Below are 18074 nucleotides of genomic sequence, written 5' to 3' on the forward strand. Positions count from 1 at the left end.
TGAAAATAACCCAAGTGTCTATCAACAGAAAACTAAATAAACACATTTTAGTAATGGATACAATAGAACACTAGTAAGCAATAAAAATGAATAAATAACTCATAAACACAATATGAATCTATAAATAATAATTTATATTCTTGGGATGTTTGCCCCCTCCAAATCTCATTGAAATGTGACCTCCAAAAATGGAGGTGGGCCTAGTGAGAGGTGTTTGAGTCTTGGGATCAGATACCTCATGGATGGCTTGGTACTGTCACCATGGTAGTGAATTCACACAAGAGCTGGTTGTTCAAAAGAGCTTAGCACCTCCACCCGCTTTTTCTAGCTCCCTCTCTCATCATGTGACTAGCCGGCTCCCCCTTTGTCTTCTGCTATGATTGTAAACTTCCTGAGGCCTCACCATAAGCTGAGCAGATACTGGTGCCGTGCTTGTACAGCCTGCAGAACTGTGAGTCAAATAAACCTCTTTTCTTCATAAATTATGCTGCCTCAGGCAATAGACATGTTATAGCAATGTGAAATGGACTAATACAATAATGTTAATTAAAACAAGGCAAAATAAAAGAATACATACCTTATAATCCCATTTACATAAAATTTAAAAGATACAAACTAACACATAGTGATATGTTAGTGACTAACTAGCAATGGGAGCTGGAAGGTGGGATGACACATAGTGGGGATTGTAAAGGGACAAGAGAAATTTTCTTGGAATGATGGAAATATTCATATCCTAATTATGTTGTTGGATTCACAAGTATATACACATGTTCAAACATCAAATTGTATATATGTTTTAATTTTTACTTTTTTTCTATTTTGGACAGAGTCTCACTCCGTCACCCAGGCTGTAGTGCAGTGGTGTGATTTGGCTCACTGCAACCTCCACCTCCTGGATTCAAGACGTTCTCCTGCCTCTGCCTCTTGAGTAGCTGGGATTACAGGTGCACACCTCCAGGCCTGGCTAATTTTTGTATTTTTAGTACAGATGGGGTTTCACTATATTGGCCAGGCTGGACTTGAACTCCTGACCTCAAGTGATCCACCCACCTCGGCCTCTCAAAATGCTGGGATTACAAGCATGAACCACTCTTTATTAGTCCATTTTCATGGTGCTGATAAAGACATACCCAAGACTGGGTAATTTGCCAAAAGAAAAGAAAAATAGATTTAATGGACTCACAGTTCCACATGGCTGGAGAGGCCTCAGAATAATGGCAGAAGGTGAAAGGCACATCTTATATCACAACAGGCAAGAGAGAGAGAGAGCTTGTGTAGGGAAACACACAAGTTTTTATAAAACCATCAGATCTCATGAGACTTATTCACTATCACAAGAACAGCATGGGAAAGAACTGTCCCACGATTCAATTACTTCCCACCAGGTCCCTCCCACAACATGTGAAAGTTCAAGATGAGATTTGGGTGGGGACACAGCCAGCCCATATCATTCTGCCACTGGCCCGTCCCAAATCTCATGTCCTCACATTTCAAAACCAATCATGCCTTCCCAATAGGTCCCCAAAGTCTTAACTCATTTCAGCATTAACTCAAAAGTCCACAGTCCAATGTCTCATCCGAGACAAGGCAAGTCCCTTCTGCCTACAAGCCTGTAAAATCAAAAGCAAGTTAGTTACTTCCTAGATACAATGGGGGTAGAGGCATTGGGTAAATACAGCCCTTCCAAATGAAGAAATTGGCCAAAACAAAGGGGCTACAGGTCTCATGCAGATCCAAAATCCAGCAAGGCAATCAAATCTTAAAGCTCCAAAATGATCTCCTTTGAATCCATGCCTCACATCCAGGTCATGCTGATGCAAGAGGTAGATTCTCATGGTCTTGGGCAGCTCCATCCCTGTGACTTTGCAAGGTATAGACTCCATCCCAGTTGGTTTCATGGGCAGCTGTTGAGTGTCTGTGGTTTTTCCAGGCACACGGTGCAAGGTATTGGTGAATTTACCATTCTGGGGTCTGGCGGACAGTGGCCCTCTTCTCATAGCTTCACTAGGTGGTGCCCCTAGTAGGACTCTGAGTGAGGGCAGCAACCCACATTTCCTTGCACACTGACTTAGCAGAGGTTCTCCATGAGATTCCTGCCCCTACAGCAAACTTCTGCCTGGAAATACAGGCATTTCCATACATCCTCTGAAATCTAGGCAGAGGTTCCCAAACCTCAATTTTTGACTTCTGTGACCTGCAGGCTCAATGCTACATGGAGGCTGCCAAGGCTTGGATCTTCCAACCTCAGAAGCAATGGCTTGAGCTATACCTTGGCCCCTTTTAGTCATGGCTGGTGCAACTGGGATGCAGGGCACCAAGAGTGCAGATGGCACTGGGACTCTAGGCCTGGTCCACGAAACCATCTTTTCCTCCTAGGCCTCTGGGCCTGTGATGGGAGGGGCTGTTGTAAAGACTGAAGACCTCTGACATGCCCTGGAGACATTTTCCCCACCGTCTTGGGGATTAACACTCGGCTTCTCCTTATTTATGCAATTTCTGCAGCAGCTTGAATTTCTCCTCAGAAAATGGGATTTTATTTTCTATCACATTGTCAGGCCACAAATTTTTTGAACTTTTATACTCCGCTTCCCTTATAAAACTGAATGCTTTTAAAATCACCCAAGTCACATCTTGAATGCTTTGCTGCTTAGAAATTTCTTCCACCAGATACCCTAAATCATCTCCCTGAAGTTCAAAGTTCCACAAATCTCTAGGGCAGGGGCAAAATGCCCCCATCACTTTGCCAAAACATAGCAAGATCCTCATAAGTTCCTCATCTCTATTTGAAACTACCTCAGCCTGGACTTCATTGTCCATATCACTATCATCATTTTTGTCAAAAAAATTCAACAAGTCTCTAGGAAGTTCCAGACTTTTCCACATCTTCCTGTCTCCTTCTGAGCCTTCCAAACTGTTCCAACCTCTGCCTGTTACCCAGTTCCAAAGTCGCTTCCACTTTTTTGGGTGTCTTTACAGCAGCACCCCACTCTACCAGTACCAATTTACTGTATTATTTTGTTTTCATGCTGCTGATAAAGATATACCTAAGACTGGGTAATTTATAAAGAAAAATATATTTAATGGACTCACAGTTCCATATAGCTGGGGAATGATAGCAGAAGGCAGAAGGCATGTCTTACGTCACAGCAGGCAAGAGAGAGAGAGCTCGTGCAGGGAAACTCCCCTTTCTTAAGACCATCAGATCTCATGTGACTTATTCACTATCACAAGAATAGCACAGGAAAGACCTGCCCTCATGATTTAATTACTTCCCACCAGGTTTCTTCCACAACACATGGGAATTTAAGATGAGATTCTGGTGGGGACACAGTCAAAACATATCACACTGCGCCCAGCTTCTAATTGTATACTTTATATATATGCAGTTTATTATTTATAGGTCAATATTGCTTCTGTAAAATGTTTTAAAAATGAAGAAAAGGAAGTTCAATCTGTGGCCATGAGGAAGTAATAGAGCAGATTTACCTTCCTACTTTACACAACTAAAAATAAAGAAGATACAATTTATTTAAAAAAAAAATTGTACACTGCACACCAGTCAGTGCAGAACATTTATTACCGGCTGGAGAACATTTTCATAATAGAGCTCCAGGGCTTCTCCCTGAATGGAGGAGACTGGATTCAGATTTCAGAGAAAACAAGACAGACAGAATTCACAAAACAATACCAGAGGGGAGAGAGCTGCAGAGAGAAAAGTCAAGTTGGGATCTTCCAGAGAACAGCTCAGTACATATATGTCAGAACACTACCAAGGTCAGGAATGACTACCAGAAATAATCAGGTAGCATAATACCCAGACATCATACAAGGCCTCTCTCCAAACCCCTACTCATCTTGGATTCAACTCTTGATATTTAGTAAAGATCTAAAGATAAGTTTTCCAAGCAGTTGGAAAAAGTATGGCATTTTGATCATTATCTAACTCCTGTCATTATCTATCCATGGGTTCTGATATTCAGAAGAAAGGCAATTTTACTTTATTAAGTTCCATAAATCTTAACAACATGAAATTATTTTACCTTTTATGACAGATAAAGATGCTGTACATTTCACTCCTCAGGGCTACGGTAAACACCACTTATAGAGAAAGAGAAAAGCCCAGTGGCCAAATTAGAAACCTGAATTGCAATTATAGATTTCCTCATATTAGCTATTGATCTGCTCTCCTACCTAGTTACTAAAAAACTCAAAATTGACCTGCCGGTCAGGATGAGAATTTTCTGGTCAGGAGAAGAAAATCACTGCCCTGAGTGTTTGGAGTCAGCCCATGAAGATCACTGATATAACTTGGGCAGTCACCCAAAAACAATGAGGACCTGTCACTTGGAGAAAAATATACCAGGTAGACAGTGAGGCACAGAAAACTGTCTTAAAGAAAGAAAGAAAAAGAGGCCTTCTGCTTCCAAAATGGTGTCAGAGAATCAAGCTAGCTTCTCTCCCCAATTATAGAAAACCAAAAATAAATATACAGTGCTGAAATTATCACCTGCAATATCCCAGAACTCAAATATGAGAAGGAGACAGTTCCAAGGGCCACAGAAGAGTGAAAAAACTCCAAATAGGCATTAAGAGAACTGAAATTCCATATCTATGATGCCCCTCCCCCATATCTGCCCATCACCAAGCATGTCAAAAATTTTCCCCTGTCTCTCACTTTTACACTGAAAAAAGTGAAGTCGAGGTGGACAACCAACTTCCCCACCATCTTGGGTCCTCTGATAGAAGACCTGTCCCTGCCTCAACCCACAAGAAGCATGAGAGTGTCTGAAAGGAGAAATAGCCTTGAGGACAGAGACAAAAGGAGCCCAGAAACAAAGGGAGGAGGCAGGACTACCATTTCCAACTCTGGATACTCAGCTCTGTAACTCAGTCAAAGGAGATGCCAAATCAGAATGGATGTTCAGTAACACCATGCTGTAAAAGGTCCATTCCACAGGTCTTTTCGACGCAAATCCCTAACCAGCCTCCCTACACTACCAATATATCCCTTTTGGGACTTTCTTGGTTCAGGATGAGTGGCACTCTGACTGTGCTAGAACCAAGGCAAACCTGGGATTAAGGTGCCATCTAGAGCTGAAAAGGAGGCAGCAGCCTAGTGGAAAATAAAAAGCAAGAAAAAAAAAAAATCAACAGGCAAAGTGCAAAGAATTTCTAACCAAACATATCCAATTGAAACCAAGACAAGACAGACAAAGAAAACTGGAAAAAATAACTAATCCTTCAATGCAAAGACATAGACCTATATCCACAAGAAACAACATGAAATGGAGAATCATGACCTCCCCAGACAGACACAAGAAATCAGTGGCTGACCCTAATAAGATGGCAATATGTAAACTCTCTGACCAAGAATTCAAAAGAGTAGTTTTAAAGAAATTTGTCAATCTCCAAGATAACACAGAAGAGTAATTCAGAAATTTATCAGAGAAATTTAATTTGAAAAACTGAATTAGTCCAGTCACAGTGGCTCACGCATGTAACATCAGCTACTCAGAAGCTGAGGTGGGAGGATTGCTTGAGGGCAGGAGTTCAAGACCAGCCTGGGCAACATATAGAGACCCCATCTTTAAAAAAAAGAAATCAGCTGGGCACGGAGGCTCGTGCCTGTAATCCCAGCACTTTGGGAGGCCAAGGAGGGTGGATCTCCTGAGGTCAGGAGTTCAAGACCAGTTTGGCCAACATGGTGAAACCCCGTTTCTACTAAAAATACAAAAAAATTTAGCCAGACGTGGTGGTGTGTGCCTGTAGTCCCAGTTACTCGGGGAGCTGAGGCAGGGGAACTGCTTGAACCTGGGAGGTGAAGGTTGCGGTGAGCCGAGATTGCACCACTGCACTCTAGCTTGGGCAACAGAGTGAGACTCCATCTCAAAAAAAAATAAATAAATCAAAAAATAAATTAGTTGGCACAGGCCTATAGTCCCAGCTACTCAGGAAGCTAAGGCAGAGGATCTCTTGAACTCAGAAGTTCAGGGCTGCAATGAGCTATGATTGCAGCACCACTGTACTCCAGCCTGGGTGATAGAGCAAGACCTATCTCTAAAAAATGTTTTAAATGAAATAATAGGAAAAAATCAAACAAATCTTGGCACCAAGAAACACATTTGCTGAACTGAATAATTCATTAGAGATGTTCAACAGCAAGATGGATCAAGTAGAGGAAAGAATCAGTAAGCTCAAAAACAGCCTATTTGAAAATATAAAGTCAGAGGAGAAAAGACAGAAAAAAAGGATGAAATGGAACAAAGATTACTTACAAGGTATATAAAATTACCTCAAAAGACCAAATCTAAAAAGTATTGGTGTTCAAGAGGGAGTTGGGCAAGAGCAAGGGATAGAAATCTTCAAATAAATAGTAACAGAAAATTTTCCAAAACTTGAAAAGGCGATAAATATCCAGGAAAAGGAAGGTCAGGGAACACCAAACAGACCCACATAAAACTACCCCAAGGTATATAATAAATTCTCAAAGATCAAGGACAAAGAGTGGATCCTAAAAGCACCAAGAGAAAAGTGCCAAGTAACATAAAAAAGAGGTATAATTCATCTGAAAACAGACTTCACAATGGAAACCATACATGCCAGGGAGAGTAAAATGACATTTTCAAAGTGCTGAAAGAAGAACACCCGTTACCCAAGAATATTGTATACAGTAAAGCTATCCTTCCAATACGAAAGAGAGACAGAGTATCTCCCAAATAAAAGCTATGAGAATTCACAGCTACTAGATTACCAGATCTGTCTTATAAGAAAGGCTAAAGAGAGCTCTCCAATCTGGGGGAAAAAAAAACACTAACATGCAAAAATAAAATATTTGAAGGTATAAAATCCACTAGTAAAATTAAGTGCATGGATGCAACCAGAATACTCTATACTGTAATTGTGGTGTGAAACCCACTCATTACTCTACTACGAAGCCCAAAAGACAAATCGATTGAAAACAAAATAATAGCCACAGCAACCTATTAATAGGTAGGCAATACAAAAGTATACACATTGAGATAGCACAAAGTCAAAATGAGGGAGGGATGAAGTTAAAGTGCAGAGGTCATTTTTCTCTTTTTGATTATTGTTTGTATTCTGTTCTTTGTGACCTAAGTTATCATTTATTTAAAATAATTTGTTATGTCTATAAGATATTTTAGAAACCTCATGGCAACCACAATACAAAAATTTATAATAGGATTCATTAAAAATAAAAAGCAATGAATTAAACATGCTGCCAGAGGAAACAACTTACCCACAAATGAAGACAGAAAGGAAGAAAGAAAGAAGTTACAAAACAACCAGAAAACAAGCAACAAAAAGTAATTACATATCAAAAAAAAAAGTACTGAATATAAATGGACTCAATTATCCAATTAAAAGGCATATAGCTGAATGGAGAAAGAAACAAGACTCAACTATATGCTACATTAAAAAAAAAACCACTATACCCATAAAGACACAGTAGAGTAAAAGTGAAGGGATGGGAAAAGATATGCCATGCAACTGGAAACCAAAAAAGAGCAGGAATACTATACTTACATATCAGATTAGATAGAATATGGCCAGGCGCGGTAGCTCACGCCGGTAATCCCAGCACTTTGGGAGGCAGAGGCAGGCAGATTACCTGAGGTCAGGAGTACGAGACCAGCCTGGCCAACATGGAGAAACCTCGTTTCTACCAAAAATACAAAAATTAGCTGGGTGTGGTGGCACATGTCTGTAATCCCAGCTACTTGGGAGGCTGAGGCAGAAGAATAGCTTGAGGCCAGGAGACAGAGGTTGCAGTGAGCTAAGATTGTGCCATTGCACTCCAGCCTGGCTGACAGAGCAAGACTCTGTCAAAAAAAAAAAAAAGAATACAAATAAAAGACTGTAAAAAGAGACAAAGAAGGTCTCTATAGAATGATTAAAGGGTCAGTTCAGCAAAAAGATAATAACAATTTTACATATCTGTGCACTTCATACCAGAGCTCCCAAGTATACAAAGCAAACATAAATAGATCTAAAGAGAGAGATAGAGTGCAATACTATAATAGTAGGGAACTTCAACATCCCACTTTCAGTAATGGACAGATTATCTAGACAGAAAGTCAACAAAGAAACACTGGAGTTAAGTTGATAGTAATAAATGCCTATACTAAAATGTTCGAAAGGCTTCATATAAACAATCTAATGATACACTTCAAGGAACTCTAAAAACAAGAACCAAAAAAAAAAATCAAAATTAGTAGAAAGAAAAAAGTAAAAACATCAGAGCAGAAATAAGTGAAATTGAGACTAAAACAAAGACACAAGATCAATGAAGCAAAAAGTTGACTTTTTAAAAGAATAAACAAAATCAACAAATCTTTAGCCAGATGATATGGTGTGGCTGTGTTCCCATCCAAATCTTATCTCAAGTTGTGATCCTTAGTATTGGAAGAGGGACCTGGTGAGAGATGATTGGATCATGAGGGCAGATTTCCCTCTGGTTATTCTCATGATAGTGAGTGAGTTCTCACAATATCTTGTTGTTTGAAAGTGTGTACAGCACTTCCTCCTTTGCTCATTTTCCTCTCCTGCTCTACCATGGTAAGACATTCTTGCTTCCCCTTTGCCTTCTGCTGTATGTAAAAGTAAGTTCCCTGAGGCCTCCCAGCCATGCTTCCTGTGAAGTCTGTGGAATTGTGAGTCAATTATACCTCTTTTCTTCATAAATTACCCATCTCAGGTAGTTCTTCATAGCAGTGTGGAAATAGATTAATACAGATAATTGGTACCAGAGAAGTGAGGCATTGCTATAAAGATACCTAAAAATGTAGAAATGACTTTGCAACTGGGTAATAGGCAGAGGTTGGAACAGTTTGGAGGGCTCAGAAGGAGACAGGAAGATGTGGAAAAGTTTGGAACTTTCTGGAGACTTGCTGAATGATTTTGACCAAAATGCTGACAGTGATATGGACAATGAAGTCCAGGCTGAGGTGATCTCAGATGGAAATGAGGAACTTACTGGGAAATGAAGCAAAGGTCACTCTTGCTATGCTTTAGCAAAGAAACTAGTGGCATTGTGACCTTGCTCTAGAGATTGAAACTTTGAACTTGAGAGAGATAATTAGGGTATCTGGCTGAAGAAATTTCTAAGCAGCAAAGCATTCAAGACATGGTCTGGCTGCTTCTAAAAGCCCATGTTCATTTGCATAAGCAAAAAGAACTTATATTTCAAAGGGAAATAGAGTATAAACTTTTGAAAAATTTGTAGCCTGACCATGTGGTAGAAAAGAAAAACCCATTTTCTGGGGAGAAATTCAAGCAGCTACCTGCAGAAGCTTGTATAAGTAAAGAGGAGCCAAATGTTAATAACCAAGACAATGGGGAAAATATCTCTAAGGCATGTCAGAGACCTTCATGGCAGCCCCTACAATCACAGGCCCAGAGGCCTAGGAGGGGAAAATGGTTTTGTGAGCTAGGCCCAGGACCCCACTGTTCTGTTCAGCCTGGAGACATGGCACCTCCAGCTGCTCCAGCTCCAGTCATGGCTAAAAGAGGCCCAGGTACAGCTAAGGTCATTGCTTCAGAGGGTGCAAGCACCAAGACTTGGTGGTTTCCATGTGGAGTTAGGCCTGCAGGTATGCAGAAGGCAAGAGTTGAGATTTGGAAGCCTCCATCTAGTTTTCAGAGGACATATGAAAATGCCTTCATGTCTGCTGCAGGGGTGGAGCACTCATGGAGAACGTCTACCAGGGCAGTGCAGAGGAGAAATGTGGGGCTGAAGCCCTCAAACAAAGTCCCCACTGAGGCATTGCCTAGTGGAGCTGTCCTCCAGACCCCAGAATGGTAGAACCACCAACAGCTTGCACCATCCCCCTGGAAAAGCTTTAGGCACTCAACACCAGATCACTAAAGCAGTCATAGGGGCTATACCTTGCAGAGCCACAGGGACAGAGCTGCCCAAGGTCTTGGAAGGTCATCCTTTGCATCAGCATGCCCTGGATGTGAGATATGGAATCAAAGGAAATTATTTTGGCACTTTAAGATTTAATGGCTTCCTTGCTGGGTTTAAGACTTGCATGGGGCCTATACTCCCTTTGTTGAGGACAATTTCTCCCATTTGGAATGGGAGTATTTACCCAATGACTACACTCTCATGGTATCTTGGAAGTAACTGACTTGTTTTAGATTTAAAAGGCTCACAGGCAGAGGGGACTTGTCTTGCTTCAGATGAAACTTTGGACTTGGACTTTTGAATTAAGGCTGGAATGAGTTAAGATTTTGAGGGACTGTTGAAAAGGCATGGTTTTGTTTTGAATTATAAGAAGGACATGAGATTTGGAATGGGCCAGGGGTGGAATGACACAGCTTGGCTTTGTGACCCCACCCAACCTCGCCTCAAATTGTGATCCTTAGTGTAGGAGAAGAGGCCTGGTGGGAGGTGATTGGATCATGTGTGCAGATTTCCCCTTGCTGTTCTCGTGACAGTGACTGAGTTCTCATGAGATTTGGATGTTTGAAAGTGTGTAGCACTTCCTGCCTTGCTTTCTTTCTCTCCTACTCCACCATGGTAAGATGTGCTTGCTTTCCCTTCACCTTCTGCCACAATTGTAAGTTTCCTGAGGCCTCCCAGCCACACTTCCTATACATCCTGTGGAACTGTGAGTCAATTGCACCTCTTTTCTTCATAAATTACCCAGTCTCAAGTAGTTCTTTACAGCAATGTGAAAACAGACTAATACACCAGACTAAAAAATAAAAAGAAGATCAAAAAAATAAAATCAGAAACAGAAAAAAAGATATAACAACTGAGACCACAGAAATACAAAGTATCATTAAAAGTCTCTATATTATTACAAACAACAATATGCCAACAAATTGGAAAACCTAGAAGAAAAAGATAAATTCCAAGGCACATAAAACCTACCAAGACTGAGCTATGAAGAAATAGAAAACCTCAACAAACTTATGATGAAGAATGAGATCAAAGCCATAATAAAGAGTCTCTCATTAAAGAAAAGCCCAGGACCTGGTGAATTCACTGATGAATTCTATCAAACATCCAAATAACTAATTCCAATTCTACTCAAAGACTTCAAAACAATTAAAGATCAGGGACTATTTTCAAACTCATTCTATAGGACCAGCCATACTCTGATACCAAAATCAGACCGGGGCATAATAAGGAAAAAAAAAAAAAAAACTATAGGCCAATATAACAGATGAAGATAGATGCAAAATCCTCAACAAAATACTAGCAAATCAAATTCAACAACACATTAAAAAGATCATTCACCATGATCAAGTGAGATTTATCCCAAGGATGCAAGGGTAGTTCAACATATGCAAATCAACAAACATGATACATCACATTAACAGAACCAAGAACAAAAACCATATAATCATTTCAATAGATGCATAAAAGCATTCAGCAAAATCCAACACCTTTTTATGATTTAAAAAAAAAAAACCCTCAACAAACTAGGTATAGAAGGAACATACCTCAAAATCATAAAGGCTATATATGAGACACCACAACTAACATCATATCAAATAGCGAAAAATTGAAAATAGCTAAGATCTGAAATAAGACAAGGATGCCCACTTCCATTACTTTTATTCAACATCATAGTGGAAGTTCTGGACAGAGAAGTTAGGCAAGAGAAATAAAGACATCCAAATTGGAAAGGAAGTAGTCAAATTAGCCTTGTTCACAGAAAACATGATTTTATACTTAAAAAACTTAGAGACCCCAGCAAAAAACTATTAGAATTCATAAGCAAATTCAGTAAAGTTGCAGGATAAAAAAATCAACATACAAAAATCAGTAGCATTTCCATGTGCCAACAGCAAACAACCTGAAAAAGAGAGCAATAAAGAAATTCCATTTATAATAGCTACAAAAAAATATAAAATACCTAGAAATCAATTTAACAAAAGATGTAAAAGATATATATGGAAAACTGTAAAACTCCACTGAAAGAAATTGAAGAGGACACAAGAAATTGAAAGCTATTCCTTGTTCATGGACTAGAAGAATAAATGTTGTTAAAATGCCAAAACTATCCAAAGCAAACTTACAAATTCAATGCAATTATTATCAAATTATCAATGACATTATTCAGAGAAATAGAAAAAAAATTATAAAATGTATATGGAACCATAAAAGATCCTAAGTAACCAAAGTGATCCTCAGCAAAAAGATTAAAGCCAGAGGCATCAAACTACATGACTTCAAAATACACTGCAAACATATAGTAACCAAATCAGCATGGTCCTGGCATGAAAACAAACACATAGACCAACGGAACAGAAGAGCCTAGATAAAAACTCACACATGTATAGTGACCTTATCTTCAATAAAGATACCAAGAACATACAATGAGGAAAGGACAGTCTTTACAATAAATGATGCTGGAGAAACTGTAAAACTGGATAGATACAAACAATAAAACCAAACCACTATCTCTCACCATACAAAAAAATAAGGTCAAAGTGGATTTAAAACTTAATTCTAAGATTTAAAACTATGAAACTACTAGAAGAAGACATTGAGGAACTATTCCAAGATATTGGTCTCAGCAAAGACTTTTTTAGTTAGACGTCAAAAGTACAGGCAACCAAAGCAAAAATAGACAAATGGGATTACATTGAGCCAAAAAGCTTCTGCACAGCAAAGGAAACAGTCAACAAAATGAAAAGACAAACCAAAGAATGGAGAAAATATTTGCAAACTATTCATTTCACAATGGATTAATAACCAGAATATATAAGCAGCTCAAACAACTTAATAGCAAATAATTTAGTTAAACATAGGAAAAAGATCTGAATAGACATTTCTCAAAATAACCAACAGGTATATAAGAAAATGTTCAGCATTATTTATCATCAGAAAAATGCAAATCAAAATCACAATGTGATATCATCTCATCACAGTTAAATGGCTTTTATCTGAAAGACAGGGAATAATGAATGCTGACAAGAAAGTCAAGAAAGGGGAACCCTCATACACTGTAAATTAGTACAGCCGCTATGGAAAACTCTACTAAGAATCTCCAAAAAACTAAAGACAGAACTACCACATGATGCAGCAATTCCACTACTGGATATACAATCCAAAAGAAAAAAGTCAGTATGTCGAAGAGATAGCTGCATTCTCAGGTTTATTGCAGCACTGTTTACAATAACCAAAATAAGGCAATCAACCTAAGTGCACATCAGTGGACTAATGGATAAAGAAAACGTGATTTAAATCCACAATGAAATATTATTCAGCTATAGAAAATAATGAAATCCTGTAATTTACAGCAACATGGATTGAATTAGAGGCCATTATATTAAGTGAAATAAGCCAAGCATAGAAAGAGAAATATCCCATGTTCTCATCCATATGTAGCAGCTTACAAAAGTGGATCTTATGAAAGTAAAGAGTAGACCGGTGATTACTAGAGACCAGAAATGGTAGTGTAGAGGGGAGATGGATAGAGGTTGATTAATGAGTACACAGCTATAGCTTTACAGAAGAAATAAGATCTTGTGTTTGAAAGATAAGTAGGGTGACTATAGTTTACAATAATTTATTGTATATTTCAAAGTAGCTAGAAGAGAATAATTTGAATGTTTCTAGAATAAAGAAAGAACAAATATTCAAGGTCATGCATATCCCAATTATACTGATTTGATCCTTACAAATTATATAAATGTATTAAGTTATCACATGTACCCTGAAAATATGTACATCTATTATGCAGCAATAAAAAAGTATAAATCTTTTTTAAAAGGAAAAAGAGTCAGAACCTCAAATAATTATGTTCTCCTTTAGGCTGCTATCCTATACTTGATATTTCAGTTATGAATTGGAAAAATATTACATGTGAGCACAAGAAACCTACACTTCTTCAGTATCCCTGAAGTCATTCAGTTATTAAAGTTTTAAATAAGGAAGGGATGGAAACATGTAGTTAACAAATGTTGAAATATTTCAATACACTGATTTGGCTATCAGACTATCAAAAACAACCCAATCAAGTGTTTTTCCTATTTTCAGAGCTCTACCCAAATACGACTGCAAAATAGAAGAAAGAATATTTCATCTCAACCTCAGAACTGTCCAAAGATTGAGGAATACTGAAAGAAACTCCAGAACAACTGAACCCCAACACTTGAACCTAAAGATAAAACTGAACAGATCCATGGATCCACAGAATCATTGTGGATTTTGGTGTGCATGGTCTGTTAAAGTAGTGGGTCTATAGCTTTCAGCAGTTTCTCAAAGGCTACTGGAACCACCAAAATAAGATGACCATATATTACTGCTGAGAAATCAGATTGACTATAAGGCAGATACAAAGGGAAATGTATAAAAAGGATATTCAGTGAACATTCTGAAACTCAATCTAGAGGGTGATCAAGAGTGCATTAAAACTATCTGAACATTAACAAGGCCTAAAGTTTACCTTCAGAATTTTATAATGACTCAGACTTTTTCTCCCAAGATGGTTAATTTTTGATGTTGTTCAAAGTTTCAGAAACCCTCAGAATGAGAAACCCAGAACCTGAAGACCCAGATTCACCCAACTCTGTTATTAATTTCTCATTTGACATTAAACAAATTATTTAAGTTCTCTGGTCCTCCTTCTACGTGTCTGTCAACAGAATTTGATGAGGTTCATTTTAGTTACCATTCTTTGGAGGCAATGAGTCAATTAAGAACTTTTGACATCATTATGCACAATTTATGTATAGCTGCAAAATTTTCAAGCATATGAGGTCATGTTAATCATATATTCCCATCTCAGTTCATAATTAAGAGGCTCCCTGGGAAATCTTTCATAAATTTCAAGTCTCTCAAGAATAGAAAGTAACCTGTGGGATAGGAAGAACTTCTATACTTACATAATAAAAGCTTGAAATATGGCAAAATATTTCTGTTCAAAAAAAATTTAAGCCATACTATTGTGTAGTGTTCCTCAAAATTATTAATAATAATGTGTGGAAAGTTGTCTAGAATAGGATGACACTCAGGTAAGTGGTAAAACACAGAAGTATGGCATGTGAAGTCTTAGTCTACAGACCCCAATAAGAATTCCAATACTTAACATGAACACACACCCACACACACATTTATTCATCCCGAAATAAGACTACATTCAAAAAAGATTTTACTATGCAGCTCTATAAAAAAGATATTATCACTTTTTTCTTAGAGTAAAAGAATATAAAAATTAGTTTTTAAAAAGATACCTGGGATTAAAAGGTTTCCACTCTGAGGAAGCATAGTCACATTATGACCATGCTCTTGAAGAATCTGAGACACCCGGTTCAACAGTAGGTAATGGCTTCCACCTAGAAACAATGCACAATGTCATTCTGTACAGATGAAAATAGAGTTTCTGATGACAATATGGGAGTTGGCAGGAGGGAATGGAAATTCAGCAGAAAAAGTTTAGGGAAGAGGAAAGGTGAACAGTGAGCAGATGGACACAAGCGCTTCCTGTTCCTCAATCTCACTTTGGGTAATGCCTGGCACATGCACCCAAAGCCTTCCTGTCCTATGTGCAGGATCTGTGGCAATCCTCCATCAAAGATTTCCATCTGTGGCTCAAAGTCTCTGTGTCAGTATAATGAGCTTCTCTGTGATTACGCCTGTAAAAGTTGCTCATCTTAAGGTACATACTGCATGTTAATTGGGGCCCTAGAGAGACACTGTCTCCAAAATATAACTGCAATGATAGAAAATACAGCACAGTAGTGTCAACATTAGTATGAAGAGTTCCTAATGAGCAATCAGTCAGAGCTATCTGTCATTCTATTCTGGAAAAGTATGCTACTGTAGCAGACAGAAATATAGAAGTTACAAGGTGAGTCTAAGAAACTGCCATTGGACAGAAGCTACTACTTAGAGCCCAAATCTTTGTGATTCAAATGTATTTGGCAGGAAATTACTCAATTTGGCCAGTATTCAACTTATAATTAAGATATCTGAGGACAACTGTGAAGCCCTTGGGGTGGGCCTACAAGATCCTGGTTGCACCAAAAACTAAGGAATCACTGATTCGAGGAAAACCCTACCACGCTAAGGAAAGAGAAGCTTGGTCCTCAAAAGAGGTAAAAATTTTATCACGTTAATATCTTCTCTTAGAAGATCCTTCACTAGAATCTAAGGGTCTCAGCAGCAAAAGAAAAGGAAGATCAGAAGAGAAATTAATGGAAAAATGCCAAGAGTTTGAGGATGGAGGTGGAAGGGGAGTAGAGAAGTACTGTGCAGCTCTCTGAATGACTCGGTTTACTTATACCCAGACGTGAATAGTCTAAAGCAACGAGGGATGTATAAAGTACAAATCTGCAACAGGTCTTGCTCAAATTTTAATCCATGTAAGAACAGGGAATCGGGAAGAAGGGGTCCTCACAGAAACAGCCATTCATAGTGAGTCTTAAGAGGTCAAATGGCTTTCTGGGGCAAAGACCAGGATTCCAGCCCCTGGATTCAGAAATGACACCAGCTTCCTTTTGGAGTCTGAGGAAGGAGGACGGTGTACTTTCAAGAAGTCAAGAAGCTCTGTTGCAATGGACTAACACGGTTTCTTAGTGATTTTTGAAAATCCTTAGTCAAAAGGGCTTCAGAGCAGAACTTGTGGTGAGCGTGGTCTTGGGGTAAGAAACCCTAAACAATTCTTCATGGGACATTAGGGAGGCCTCGTGGGCTCTTAAGAAAGGCATCTCACTTCCTGTCCCTCAGTTGCCCTCTCAGAAAACCAAAGTGGACACTAAATTAGATGATCCGTGGTTCCTTCCAGCTCTACAAGCCCTGATTCTCCGTGATCTAAAAGGACTCCATTAGAGCCCACTACGGATTGAAATAAAGTCTTGGGGAGGCTCGATCCTCGGATTGAGCTCATATATAATTCTCTTTCATCTTCTACTTCCTTTGAAATAAAAGTAAAATAAAACTGAGGCCCAAAATGCTGAATTAACAGTTCCATGAATCCCTCAAAAACGGTCAGCGGCACAGGTAAAAGAAGGAGGCTCCAAAAGATCCGAATGACCTGAGTCCTCTCCTCAGCCCTGGGCAGTTCTCCAGGTTTCCCGTGGAGGAAAACACTCCACTGGCCTTGCAGCCATGAAATACCTGCCTGCGCCACCCTGGCTCCGGACGCAGCTTCACAACATTTGCGGTCCTGCCCTCAGGAGCGCCTTTCCCTGGTCTCCAAGAGCCTGAAAACGCTCACCACCGTTTCTACTGGAAGCTACTGCGCACCCCCGCCCCATGGAGCTTAGGGTGAGCCTCTGAAAGTCCCACTGCGCTCTGGAGAAGGCAGCGCAGGAACTCAAGCTCTGGTCCTGGTCTCAAATTTCTGGCCCCAACCCTGCGGGATGGGGAGCGCGTCCTGAACAAGAAGAGAGAGGAAAGGAGAGTCTCTTTTCTCCAAAACTATCTTCCCCTCTTCAGCAACAGAGGCCCCTCTCTGCCCCACAGCTGGATGGGCTTCCCCCTCCTCCAGCCGGGTCCGCAAGCCCAGCCTGGAAAATCGCCTGGATGACTCTGATCAAGCGCCGTTCGCTGGAGCCCTGGCAGTGCGGGTATCCGGGACGCGCCTGTCTGGGAATTCTCCGGCCAAGCACTCACCCAGTGTAGATATTGTCAGGATTTTGGCAGCCTCTGAGAGCAGGACCCCAGAGAGAAGGAAGCCCACTAGAAGCAGCACCCGCTGCCCAGCCATGCTCACTTCCACAGAAGCCGCGGATCTCAGCCTGGGCTGCGCGCCCTGCGCCCGGCTAAGGAACTCTGTGCACCTCAGTGCGCCAAAGGCACCGGCTGTGGGCCTAGGAAGACGTAGGAGAGAGGATTCTGCCAATTCTCTTGCCCTTCTGTTCGTTCTCTTTCCCTCTGCCCCTCCTCCCTGGGTGCATGCTCCATGCGTTAATCTGCCCTCACCCTATCAAACTACCTGAAGTCAGTAGGAGGGGGTTGGTAACCTGATCTGTAATCTTTCTCTGCCTGTGTAATCACAGCTGTCCTATCTGGAAAATCCTTACTAAGAGCCAGGAATGACAGGAGCCTGAGTAAACCACGTTAATGAAGGCTCCATCCCCAAGGA

At 39.9% G+C, this 18074-nt stretch overlaps 1 protein-coding gene across 1 annotated transcript in view; it reads right to left on the reverse strand.

The window, feature by feature from the left end:
* UGT3A1 (UDP glycosyltransferase family 3 member A1) overlaps window positions 1–17829 on the reverse strand; it is a 42917-nt gene extending 25088 nt beyond the window's left edge. Inside the window, exons 1-2 of the mRNA XM_005556719.5 lie at window positions 17603–17829; window positions 15220–15321 (exon numbers count right to left, since the gene is read on the reverse strand). Coding sequence (XP_005556776.3) covers window positions 15220–15321; window positions 17603–17696 — 196 coding nt within the window. The 5' untranslated portion in view covers window positions 17697–17829. The remainder of the gene's footprint in view (window positions 1–15219; window positions 15322–17602) is intronic.
* Window positions 17830–18074: the final 245 nt, after the last annotated feature.

Source organism: Macaca fascicularis, chromosome 6, assembly GCF_037993035.2.
Source record: "Macaca fascicularis isolate 582-1 chromosome 6, T2T-MFA8v1.1".
NCBI classification, from domain to species: Eukaryota; Metazoa; Chordata; class Mammalia; order Primates; family Cercopithecidae; genus Macaca; species Macaca fascicularis.